At 42.8% G+C, this 13,592-nt stretch overlaps 1 protein-coding gene across 1 annotated transcript in view; it reads right to left on the minus strand.

The window, feature by feature from the left end:
* The window catches only part of LOC126458416 (DCN1-like protein 1), a 46,928-nt gene extending 46,473 nt beyond the window's left edge, over nt 1-455 (minus strand). The window contains exon 1 of the mRNA XM_050095447.1: nt 104-455. Within this exon, the coding sequence (XP_049951404.1) occupies nt 104-106 (3 nt within the window). The 5' untranslated portion in view covers nt 107-455. The remainder of the gene's footprint in view (nt 1-103) is intronic.
* Nucleotides 456-13,592: the final 13,137 nt, after the last annotated feature.

Genomic DNA, 13,592 nt, shown 5'->3' on the forward strand with positions numbered 1-13,592 from the left:
AAGAATGGTAAAGAAACGAAAAAATGTATTCTTTGTCTATAGCTGTCCCTCTGTGGCGCCTAACTTACTGTTATGATTAGGCTAGTGTTGTAAACGAACTTACCATGGTTGCTCACTTTCCGGTCCGGCTGACCCAATGACTTCACACAGATCTTGACAGGGATGCGTACATGTTTCAGCTACCTCACGATGGTTTTTTATTTAGTCTTCGACTCTCGGTGTATTGGGAAGCCCAACTAATCTGGTATCTACTGTCTTCGATGCAATACGATATGAACATAAACTAAATTTCGTTTGGGCGGCAGAAACACAAGAATAATTTTTTTACAAATGATACTACTAACTAGAACATTGCTGAATTGAAACTATACTGATTAACAAACAAAATATTAGAAAATACGTGCTCTTCACTGATTTACGGTACAAAACACTTCACAGTCGCCAAAGATGGTTTAGTGACAATAAGCTAGTCTATGATGATGTCTGTAATCTATGGTAGCCACGCCAAAGATTGATGATTGACAAACATTCGCAGAGCGACGATAGAAACACGACCGATAGGGCTCTTGACAGAAATTCATGTGCGATGATAGAAACGTTGCAGCCAAAGTATCATAATCTGTCTTTGTATTGATTTCCAAGCTACCGTTATTAAAGGTTCTTAATATGTTTAGAGACCCAATAAATGTATAACATTTTAAAAGTTTCACGACTGCTTACAATTGCACATTTCGAAGTTTCTCGATTACCAGTTTCTTAACAACCTTTCATGTGAAGTACATCCACATTATACATTACAGGGATTAATTATTTTCTACCTAGAAAATACAGTTTGGATTCCAGGTATGAGTTAACCGTAGACACCAGGTCCGATAAAACATTATTAAGACAGCCCTTGCAGCCTCTTTGTTCTGACGTAATGAGAAGTGAGATTTTCTTCATCTGGATTTTGAAGTATTCTGCGTTTCTTTTCTTCTTCCGATCTCCCATGTAACATTATGGCAGTTCTTATTTTATTATTAGAGTTATTAATTCCTTGTTCATAATATGATGACTTTAATTTTTGCATCAATTTCTTTAAGATTTACAATACATTTTGTAGCTAACAGTTTGTTGTTGCTTGGACATTCTAACTATAATACAAAGATATTTACCTTTTTTGAATGACGGTCTAGTCCTTGTTGTGACTCAGGGTTTGCTCAGGGATGTGGAATTATTGTTTCTAACAAACTTTAGTTTGGAAAAGCTTCTTCAAAGAGGGAGAATTCGTTTATGAACATATTAAATTCATTGTCATCTTTGTCCATCCTGCACACCAGGCTCCAATCTATCTCACGCAGTTCATGTTTGAGAATTTTCAGTGAGTGTCTGTTCAATAACCTTATAGATTTCCAGGTGTTGATTGCTCTCTTAAAACACGTAACGTCATACAAAGTGAGGAGTTTCCCATCATGGTCAGACAGCCTGTCAGACACTGGAGTCACAGTGAAGCTACAACACATACTTACATCTGCCAGATGAGATGTCTGTGTATGGTCGACCTTGTAAAAGAACATTTCTTGGAGCTACTGCCAAATCTGGAACATATCGCTCAGTCACACATTCGTTGCTGTGAACTACTAACTATGACTGACATGCTCTATGGTGTCTAAGGTTCCCAGCCCATAGAATAGTGAATAAACTTTGCGGGAGGACATTGACAAACAAAGTAGCTACACTTTACTCCAAAGAGATAAAAATTATTTTTGCTTTACTCACAACGACTGTTCGCATAGAGTCTAGGATCATTTTGGAGCTGATGAACTGCTTTTAGTTACTTGTATCTTTGTACTGGGTTCCTTTTGGAAGTAGGGAGTAGTCTTCAGAATATAGATGATAAACAGTTATGTTGACTATCCAGTATTGTAGAAAGAGCGAGACTAACTGCATGAAATATTTTGATTATCTCAACATATTCGTGCACAGATGCAGAAATTAAATTTCTTCTTACAAACTGTGTTTTGCTGAAAGAATGTACTTTTTATCAATATGATAACTATGACAAACTGCTAATGATTTTTTTAGTACTCGACACTAAAACAGAAATATATTTCCATAACCAAAAGTTTGGAGAAAATATATACAAACGTTCCTATTTCTTCTTTTTTTGATGACTCGAGACTACTTTTTTGCCATATCAGCTTCCCATTCTTTCCTTTTCTTAATGTCCATAATTCACTACATTGAATTTGTTGTAGTGCCAGGGTAGCTATAAATTTCTTACAATGTTTAGAAACTTGAAACAGGATCATTTTTAAACAGAGTTTTAAACTATGAATCTGCAAAGAAACCCGTCCATAGATGCTGTAAAGCGAGACTGGAGTGCCTACCTTTGTCTCTGAATGTCTTGTCCAGGCCATTATACAACTTTTCATTCATAAAACAGTGAAACTCTTAGCTGTCAGAGCAGAAGTGGGAATGGTTCTCTCATATAAAAGGATTCAGTGAAACTAACAGTGAAACACTCAAAAGAGTGTGCGCCATTTCCACTTCCTTCGTTCCCCGTATTCCGTAGTTTCTTCTTACTGATAACATCATTTGACACATGGGAATCATCATGTAGCAGCTATTTAGATTAATTTTCAAAAATATAAGCTTACATTTCTAATTTAAATGAACTGAATTTTGAGATTGAACTGCTGCAAAGGATTATAAAATTGATAAACTTTATCTAAAAAACGGAATATGGCCATGTTGACAGTGCCATGCTACACAGATAAATTACATGGTAAATGTTAGCCTTCATGGAGGCCATCTCCCTGTAAAGTGGAGAAGATACCATTGTGGGATGTAGAATGATGCAGTGGGATAACTTTGTATGAAGGGGTGTAGGTTGTTGAGCATTAGGTGCCATAAGATTGGGGTGTAAGAAGAAAGCAGATTAGGGTTCAAATTTTCATTGGTGATAAGGTCATAAGAGACAGAACATAAGCTTAGATCTGGGATAGAAGGAAATTGGATATGTTGTTTTCAAGAGAACTATTGCAGCATTTGCCTCAACAAAATCTAAAGTGCGATGACTGAATGGAGATTTCAGCATGATCCTCCCTAATAAGCACTACCTTGCTGAGTAGCTAAGGAAGTGGAAACTGAGTTAGGATAGTATCAATGACAGATTTCAGACTGGGAGATAGGCTGTAGCCATAGAGCATCAGTCAATGGCGAAGTCAGGAAGAAGGATAGAACTACATTAAATAGAATGGTCTGAAGTAGGTACAAAGTTTTGGGTTAGCAAGATAGAATGCTGGTGATGATATGGTCCAGGATAAAGGTTGTGGAGCTGAAGTAACGGTAAATACATCCACACTGACATAGCAGTGGATAGAAAAGAAAGTGGCAAATTGTTCTTCAAGTTTGCGAGTTTTGTAACATTTTATCAATTTATAGGAGAGAAGTGAATTTGATTTACTTATATACGGTGATTTTTTTCACTATGTACAAACTCTAGGGATTGATCAATGAGAGGATATGGAACAAATAAGTTCTAATGAGCTAATGTCTGTAAATGCATGGTTTCTACACTAGAGACCATTCATTCACTCATACATTGTTACAGAGACTGCAGTCTAATATGTGCTGTACCATACAGTCACAGTAACAGTATGTGCTGAAAATGGTTTCCATGTGTCTCAATACGCTATAGTATGTTCTGTCTCACATATTCACATCAGCCAGGTTGCATCTGAACAGTGTCAAGGGCGGCATGAGTATGCTGCTCCAGTGTCTCCATTTCTGGAATGGGCACTGCATACATAATACTTTTGAGATGGCCCCATAACCAGAAATCGCATGGGTTGAAGCCCAGTGAATGAGCAGGCTATGCAACTGGACCCCCTTGTCCTATCCATCAACCAGGGAAGACACGGTTGAGATGCGTCCAGACATAAGTGGCGAAGTGGGCTGGAGCACTATCATGTAGCAGCCTCATAACCCTTTGAATCATAAATGGTACGTCTTCCAGTAGGTGAGGTAAAGTTATCCGCAAGAAAAGCCGATAGTTCCGGCCTGTTAGACGACTTGGAAGGAAGACTGAACCCAATATATGGTCGCCAGTTATCCCAGAACACACATTCTGGCTACATCGATGCTGATGAGTAGCTGTCATCATACCATGGGTGTTTGCATACAATTCCACAGACACCTATTATGAAATCTGAAGATACCACTCCATGTAAAAGTGGCCTCATCTGTGAAAAGGATGGATGACACAAATCCCAGAATACTGGTTGCCTGGTAAAGAAACCAGTGACAAAACTGCTTCTGATGCAGAAAGCCTGTCGCCAGTAAGCCCTCCACACACTGTAAGTGATAAGGGTAGTAACAATTGTCAAGGAGAATGTTCCACACAGTCGTCTTGCTTACCCTGTACTTGTGGGAGAGCTGCCTGGTACTTATACCGTGGTCGCCTTCCACATTGTTTATCACGTTTTCCTCCAAGTCTGGTGTCTGAACATTTCAGTTATGTCCTTCATGTTTTCCTGCTTCCTACTTTGTCTCAAACATATGGCGAAACACTGTTGCAAACATCGAATGCTGTCGTTGTTGTCGGTGGGGATCAGTCTCCTGATACAACCTTGCTGCCTGCCATCCATTGCCATTCGCCTTTCCGTAAGTGAACATCATGTCTGTAAGCTCTCGATTCGAATACAGAACCATTGTGTACAACGCCATATCACATCCATTATAAGGTGAGTCAGCAAGAGAAGTGAATCAGACAGAACATTACCAACTTCTGTGGCAGGAAAGGGAGCTGGGGCATTATGCATGAGGAACAGTACCACCCTCTAGAAGGAAACCATGCATACTGTAACTGTGGCTGCATGGTACAGCGCATATTAGACAGCAGTCTCTGTAACAAAGCATGACTGAATAAATGGTCTCCAGTATGGAAATCATGCATTTCCAGAAATAAGTTTATTAGACCTTTTTTGTTCCATATCCTCTCATAGATTAGTCTCTGGAGTTTGTACGCAGTAGAAAAAATCATTCTGTACAGAAAGAAAGTTAAGGCGTGTGTCCACTATCAAGTAAATTTCAGCTAGTCATTTGCAGAAGCTATTTTTGCAAGCTATTTGATGTGGAAATAACTCCAGAAAATCGAATTCACAAGTTATGTCAACTTGCAGAAGCTCACACAAGACAGAAAACTTGTTGAAACCTGAAGTAAAAAGCAGTGGCATTTCTGGGGAAAATTTAAGTGTGTACAGAAAGGATAGGCAAATGAGAAATTGAGGCAATGTTTTTTTCAACAGACAAGAAATTAAAATCTACGCAGAAATTAAAGCTGTTTGCAAGAATGTTTGGGCAAAACTCGGTACCAGGGGTGGATATAAAATTATTGCCAGATCCATTTATTGATCACCAGACTCACCTCGTGATGTCACCAAAAACTTTAAAGAAAACCTCAGTTCAGTAGTGCATGAGTTCACCAATAACACTGTAATCACCAGTGGAGACTTCAGTCATCCGACAATCAACTGGTAAAAACACAGTTTTGTTAGTGGTGAGCGTGAAATCCTGTGAAACATTGCTAAATGTCTTCTTGGAAAACTACTGAGAATGGACAGAGTGGGATGCCAGTTGTTGTAGAAGCATAATTGTAGGATGCACAAAACCAAATTTGGTGCCCAACAGAATGGGGGACCACCTCACATGACCATGAAAATTAATTGAAAATGGGGATAACGTCATGCAATGGAAAATGGCTTGTTTAAATGAATATTGATAAGAATGGCCAAAGTAAGTATGAAAAAAATTGGTACAACACTACTCACATAGATATATTAATGAGAGGAGGGATCTTTTAGTTACGATTGGAAACAAATGGACTCTATAACTAATAGCTTTATTGACATCGAGTATGAAAATTACCGACTGAAATCTGAAAAAGGGAATGCAGCTCAAAGTATAACCTTGACACCAGTGGGTAGGGAGGATGAAGCACAGTTACCTCAGTAATTCTCAGGCAGGACCAGTGACTGTAAAAGTTGTTAGTTTGAGAGACGCCAAACCCTTTGGCTTGTCATCATTCATTTATTTTCTTTAATTGACCTCTCGGGGATGATGATAGGAAGGTGATTGGGTATCAAGGGCTTTAATTACTCTTTGCTTGAATCAAATTAGTTGATGGGTCTTACACCATGTGATATGGTTTCCAAGTTCTGTTGGTAGCCATTCTATGTGGGAGATGCTTGTGGGATAGAGGAGTTGTGTGTGGCCACATTCGCCTGGTTCCAGGTAGGTCAGGCTGGGGCAGTGGCGGATACATATCCCCCCCCCTCCCCCTTACAGGGCCGGCTGCATTTCCACCTGCACCACCCCAGCCAGTCAGCCCGAATACTATTCGTTCGTTTCTTTCGTCAGTCGACTCGACTGAATCGAGTTATGGAGTACTTATACTTTCCTATGTAGCACGAGCATTCGCATCATCGTATTTTATGCGTTTCTGCCTGGCACATAGATAGCCAACCATACCTATGAGAAAAGTCACAGCCATTCTAGTGCTCTCGATACGTTATTCTCTCTGGCATATGTTCAAGAAAAGTCGCGAATATTCTACTGTTTTTTGTACAGAAAACCTTCGATATGTAGCGTTATAAATATCTGTCCTAGATCTATCTTACTTTGCACACGCTGTGCAAAATATTCGCTTGTCTACCTGCATCTATTGCTACAGTAGAAAGAAGTTTTCAACATTGCGGTATACAAAGACATGGCTGAGTCGACAATGAAGGACGATCGACTTCATGGCTTAGCTCTGTTGAACACTCACCCTTACATTGATTGTCCTATTGATGATGTAATTAACCAATTTTCCAGGAAGAATAGGCGCATAGATTTCATCATTTAAGGAAGAGAGCCACAATTGTAACTTTTTTATAAGACGGCATTGTCTTGTATACGTGTATAATCAGTTTAAATAAAACTTTATTCAACGTTACATGTGTCTTGATCATTTTTTATTACAGTAAAAGTAAAGGTAGGTCAAAGTATTTTTAGCGCCCCCTCCTTGAGGTTTTTCTGTATCCGCCACTGGGCTGAGGCGACAATAGCGGTTTTCAGGAACACTGTCTTTCAAAGGCAACCTCAACTCGCTCTCGACTGGAGGGAAGGCAACAACGATACCGTGGAATCTGCCAGTGCGACGCCGTGGTGCCTGGGGCAGGACAGTCAGGCTTTGCACTGTCGTGTTCTTAGAGAATCGTGGCTTGGTGACAATGGGACATCCGCAAAGCAGGTGCCTCATGCAGATGTAGTGTATTGCTGTGTCAGTTACTCTTCCCACGCCGTGGTCTTCCTGTATCTACTTTAAAAGAGCAAGAGCAAGCTGATTGGTAGACAACTGGTGATGTTTGCTGGAGTAAGAAGGTGCCACTATTTTTTGGAGCCAAGCCACTCAATTGGAATAGGATTATTTATGGTGTTTTGGAGGGGCTGTGTGCGACGATTAGTACACTTAAGAATGGCACTGAGATCCGCAATTGGCCATTATTGGCAGCCATGTGGCTTGATGGGGGTGAAGCATCTTAATGTTTTCAGAGATTATGTAGAGAATGCAACTTCTCCAGCAAGTCTATTCCAGACTGCTGGAGAGAGAAGACATGATGTAGTGACTGGTGATCGATCGAATTAAGAGTACTCACTCACTCAGAAGCCCAGACAGAGTTTTTGTAAGTGCTGATCCGGACTGCCAGTCAGCATAAGTTGGGTTTGATATCGTGATTTGTTAAAACATTATCCATGGCCACAATTCAAGAGGGTGGTCAGCAGTCCTGATTGCAGACTGCAGTGCAACCCCATCACTGATAGCTGACTCCACAGGAATTGAGCACGGCGTTTGGTAAAGTATTTGACAGCTCTGTAAAGTAGGGACACAGTTATTTTGACGCCCCTGACATCACTCTTGCCCACACAGTGTCCACAACAGATTTAATTTTCGTACCTTTACTACAGTTTGGCGAACTGGCTATCTGTTAAGGTAATCAGCCCACTCATAGATGACGAAAGGGACTACAATCATTTGATAGGCTCCCAATTCAATTTGCCAACTAATTATCCATGGAAACTTGTTGTACTTGTCATGTGTTTGAATAACCACAACTTGTCATAATACCTAAAGACTGAATTCATTTGTGTCCAAATCAACAACTCTCATTCTGATAATAAATCCCACTATCATTTGAGTATTTATTGCATCACGTTAGAATACCCTGAACTTAATCACATTTTTGGCAGAGAGGGTCAATTCATGAAGTGTCATTAAAGACAGGGCCAAATATATTCCCTTGTATGCAAACATACTTGAGTGTAGTAGGGAGAGAGACAGTTCCGGGGGTGGTCTGTATCCTCACAACAGTAAGATACAGGTTTTACTCAAATCAGGGTATTAGTTTCATACCGCCACTAGGCACCCTTTCAAGTTAAAAGCAGTGATTACACGGAAAGACAGGAACGAGCACCTTAAGATTGGCAAAACATACATTGTGAGCAATACATTCTATACGCGACTTTAACAACGCACACTCGGTTCGTGAAGGGAGCGTAATAGCTGTCTGTCTGAACGACTTTGGCGAGTACAATGATAGCTCATCTTACCTAAGCACATGTAACATGGATTAGGTATCTGGTAGCGGCAGCGGCTGGATTATATGACTTTCGCCCTCTCTTTGAACTTCATGCTGAAGAGCAGACATCCTTGCAAGGCTTGTCTTATCAGTCATCTCTCCCATCCTAACCTGAACTGTTTGCTCTATAAAAGCCTAAAGCAAAGTGTTTACTCTACAACAACCTGAAAAGAAGCGTTTACTCTTCAAAGCTCTAAGATAAATTAATTACTGCAGGAAATTCTAAAACTAAGCCATCTGAAACTCGGCAGTCTTGGTACCAGAAATGAGAATTGTCGACCAGTTAGCACAGAGATTCGGAGTTCCGATGAATGAAAAATACATAATAGCGTTAAACAATCTCCTACGCTTTTTTATCCCACTTCACCTCACACAATTGCTGAGAGGCGAATAGCCAGAACCAGGAGACATCTCCCACACCATGACATGGTACTGAAATTGACAACTGAAAAGTTCTACACATAGGCACAGCACAAAAGTGCGGGATCTCCCTAAAATGGCAGCATGACCAAATTAGAAGGCTGTATCATAAAAGTTTAAACCAAACATATCTGAAGTGTCGTAACGAACATTCACAAACCCTGAGACAGGCCACACCTACCTAGAGAACTCTTTTGGCTAAGAGGCTCTTGGGAAGAATTCCATGTTTCCTTTGACACGGGAATGCGTGCTCTGGAACCCTCCTAGACAGCGAGCCGGGAGAAAGACAAGGCCAGCCCCGCTACCTGCAGGGCGCCTGCCGAGACTCCAACAATTTTATAGCGGCAAATTTCTCTTAAAAGGAACCTTATCTTGTGCATCCAACTTGTATTCTTTTAGGTCTTCGAAACCTCCAACAAACACATACAAAAGACAGAAAAGCAAATAGTGAAGCGAAACAGTCACTGGCAACGCTAATCCGGATCTGCAATTTCGGAGCAGTGTAACTGGATGATTAATTGATCAAGGAAATTTGCATTCGTCCTCCGAAATATTATAGTGGACAGTTTCAGAGAAAAACGGTTGTGTTGCAGCAGTTTGGAAACCCAGCTTTGATGGAAATGCATTAGATCTAATGTCAATAAAGAGACCTGGTCTCTTCGAGGATGTACACTCCTGGAAATTGAAATAAGAACACCGTGAATTCATTGTCCCAGGAAGGGGAAACTTTATTGACACATTCCTGGGGTCAGATACATCACATGATCACACTGACAGAACCACAGGCACATAGACACAGGCAACAGAGCATGCACAATGTCGGCACTAGTACAGTGTATATCCACCTTTCGCAGCAATGCAGGCTGCTATTCTCCCATGGAGACGATCGTAGAGATGCTGGATGTAGTCCTGTGGATCGGCTTGCCATGCCATTTCCACCTGGCGCCTCAGTTGCGCCAGCGTTCGTGCTGGACGTGCAGACCGCGTGAGACGACGCTTCATCCAGTCCCAAACATGCTCAATGGGGGACAGATCCGGAGATCTTGCTGGCCAGGGTAGTTGACTTGCACCTTCTAGAGCACGTTGGGTGGCACGGGATACATGCGTACGTGCATTGTCCTGTTGGAACACAAGTTCCCTTGCCGGTCTAGGAATGGTAGAACGATGGGTTCGATGACGGTTTGGATGTACCGTGCACTATTCAGTGTCCCCTCGACGATCACCAGTGGTGTACGGCCAGTGTAGGAGATCACTCCCCACACCATGATGCCGGGTGTTGGCCCTGTGTGCCTCGGTTGTATGTAGTCCTGATTGTGGCGCTCACCTGCACGGCGCCAAACACGCATACGACCATCATTGGCACCAAGGCAGAAGCGACTCTCATCGCTGAAGACGACACGTCTCCATTCGTCCCTCCATTCACGCCTGTCGCGACACCACTGGAGGCGGGCTGCATGATGTTGGGGCGTGAGCGGAAGAAGGCCTAACGGTGTGCGGGACCGTAGCCCAGCTTCGTGGAGACGGTTGCGAATGGTCCTCGCCGATACCCCAGGAGCAACAGTGTCCCTAATTTGCTGGGAAGTGGCGGTGCGGTCCCCTACGGCACTGCGTAGGATCCTACGGTCTTGGCGTGCATCCGTGCGTCGCTGCGGTCCGGTCCCTGGTCGACGGGCACGTGCACCTTCCGCCGACCACTGGCGACAACATCGATGTACTGTGGAGACCTCACGCCCCACGTGTTGAGCAATTCGGCGGTACGTCCACCCGGCCTCCCGCATGCCCACTACACGCCCTCGCTCAAAGTCCGTCAACTGCACATACGGTTCACGTCCACGCTGTCGCGGCATGCTACCAGTGTTAAAGACTGCGATGGAGCTCCGTATGCCACGGCAAACTGGCTGACACTGACGGCGGCGGTGCACAAATGCTGCGCAGCTAGCGCCATTCGACGGCCAACACCGCGGTTCCTGGTGTGTCCGCTGTGCCGTGCGTGTGATCATTGCTTGTACAGCCCTCTCGCAGTGTCCGGAGTAAGTATGGTGGGTCTGACACACCGGTGTCAATGTGTTCTTTTTTCCATTTCCAGGGGTGTACATCTCAAAACTGGTATCAGTGGCCATGAGGTGGTTGTGGCAACAATTATTATCAACATACAAAGTGCAACTAAATCAAATACTAGAAAAAATGCAGTAGTGTTATATATTAGAAAGGTAATAGAAAGTTTTAGCACAGGACAAGGGGCATAGAGGAATTATGGATCGACTATGTACTGGATAGATATGTATCTAGTAGAACAGTTCATGATGTGAGGAAACTTCCATGGCATACAATCACAGGAAATTAACTTCCAAAGAAACAATGACTGCTGCATAATCGGCATAAAACAAACAAGGAGCTATAAATAGAGATATGCTGAGTGAAACTTAGCTATAAAGAGAGTAATGCACAATGCCTTCAGTGACTACCCTAGCAGAATATTGTCAAACGATCTTTCAAGAAATCCAAAGAAACTCTGGTTGTATGTAAAGTCTGGTAGCGCCACTAATGTAAGTGTCCTCTCACTTGTGAATGAGAAAGGAACTTATATTATGGGTAGCGAATCAAAATCAGAAATGTTCATTTCTGCTTTCAAATTTTCCTTTAAAAAGGAAAACTCAGGAGTAGTGCCCCAATTTAATTCTCGTATCACAGAAAAGTTAAGTGAAACAATATGGCGTTGAGAAATAACTGAAATCGTTAAAATTGAACAAAGTTCCATGACCGAAAGGAATCCCTGTCAGATTCTGTACTGAATTTGCCACTGAGTTAATCCCTGGTTTTAACGATAATCTACTGTAGGTCCTTTGAATAAATAACCATGTCTGGTAATTGGTAGAAAGCACAGGTCACAACTATTACAAGATGGGTAGTAGAACTGATCCACAAGACTACTGCCCAGCATCCTTGACATCTATTTATTAAAGACTCTTAGAACATATTTTGAGCTCAAACATTATAAGGTATCTCGAACAGAATGACCTTCTTCATGCCAAGCAGCATTTATTCCAAAAACAACGATCATGCGAAACCCAACTCGCACTTTTCTCAACGTGATATCCTAAAAGACTCAAATAGGGGGCTGGTCCCAGACTTCTACAATCGTCAGGAGAGAGCCAGGCCGAAGGCGGTTGTGAGGACTTAGTTACGCTCGAGGCGCCAAGAAAACATCATTGACAATAACACATTGATTTGTCTTCCAAAACCTGGGTGGCAGAACAGCGCCTCATCAGCAGCTGAATGCTGGCGTGCACTCGATTTACAGTACTGCCAGCACAGTAAAGTGTCAGGTGGCTGCTGTTACATCACGGGGTGGTCGTTGACCACACGAATTCCAGTGGCATCCAGTTCTATGTATCAATCTCCAAAGTGCACTCAATGAAGTCGAAGATTTGCACTCAGGTCCATCTGAAGTACCTGCTGGTGCGCAGGTGTCGGCTCTCAGCCCCTGTTTATGAGACAAGAGCTAGCAGCATTGGTGCCTGCTAAAGGAATGACATGAGAAGCTGTTGTGCCCCCTGCCTCGAAGGTGGATGACAGACAGCATCCAGGTCACACACGTCAAGCCTCCAACAGACCTGCAGGGTGATGGTGACCTCCACACCCATTCAGTGTTGCTTGCCTCCTAAGGCAGCAGTGCCTGTGGCAGCAGCAGGGTGCTTCCAGCCAGACTCGTGGTTCCATAGATGACTGGAGACAGCTAGGTGTGCCGAATGTCGACCTCCATAGTCTCCCATCTCACTGGATAGCTGCAACTGACACAAGGGCTGAGATATGCACTGAGCAGTCAGAAATCAGCGTTCAGCAATCAGGCATTTGTTAAGAAGGGTGGGATATTTATTTTGGCCTTCCCCATGCGGTCTGTGGCCGTGGAGTGGCTTGAGGTCAGGTGTCTTGGCTTTCTCTCGCCTTCAGCTCTCCCAGTGACTTCAAACTTTCGCAACTTCACCTTTCAGAAGCTCTGTTCTGCTGGCTCAACACCTGAATACTACTTTTGCGTTGTACCTAGCCTAGTGTGACGGTATCTCTTGGCTTCTATGACGTCATTATGCTTCGCTTGCAGACTGGGGTACCGCTCGTTCCCTGTAACCTGCTCAGTATTTCCTCCTAGCTGGCAGGCTACTGGTCATTGACACAGGCAGTTTGCCTTCTGGGAGCTGCCACAGTAGAACTGGGATGAATTTTTAGTGTCTGCCAAGGATATTATCCAGCGGTGTTGCTCTTGGATTAAGGCAACCAGGCAAATGTAGTATTTCTCGATTTCTGGAAACAATTTTTACTCTGTACCAGATCTATGCCTATTATCAAACATACTTTCATATGGGGTACCAATGAAATTTGTGGCTGGATTGAGGATGTTTTGGTAGGGAGGACACAATAAGTTATCTTAGATGAAGAGTCATCAACAGATATAGAAGAAACTTGGGGTGTGCCCGGTGAAGGCTGTTGGGACCCTTGCTATTCATGTTGCAC

Source organism: Schistocerca serialis, chromosome 2 (assembly GCF_023864345.2).
Source record: "Schistocerca serialis cubense isolate TAMUIC-IGC-003099 chromosome 2, iqSchSeri2.2, whole genome shotgun sequence".
NCBI lineage: Eukaryota > Metazoa > Arthropoda > Insecta > Orthoptera > Acrididae > Schistocerca > Schistocerca serialis.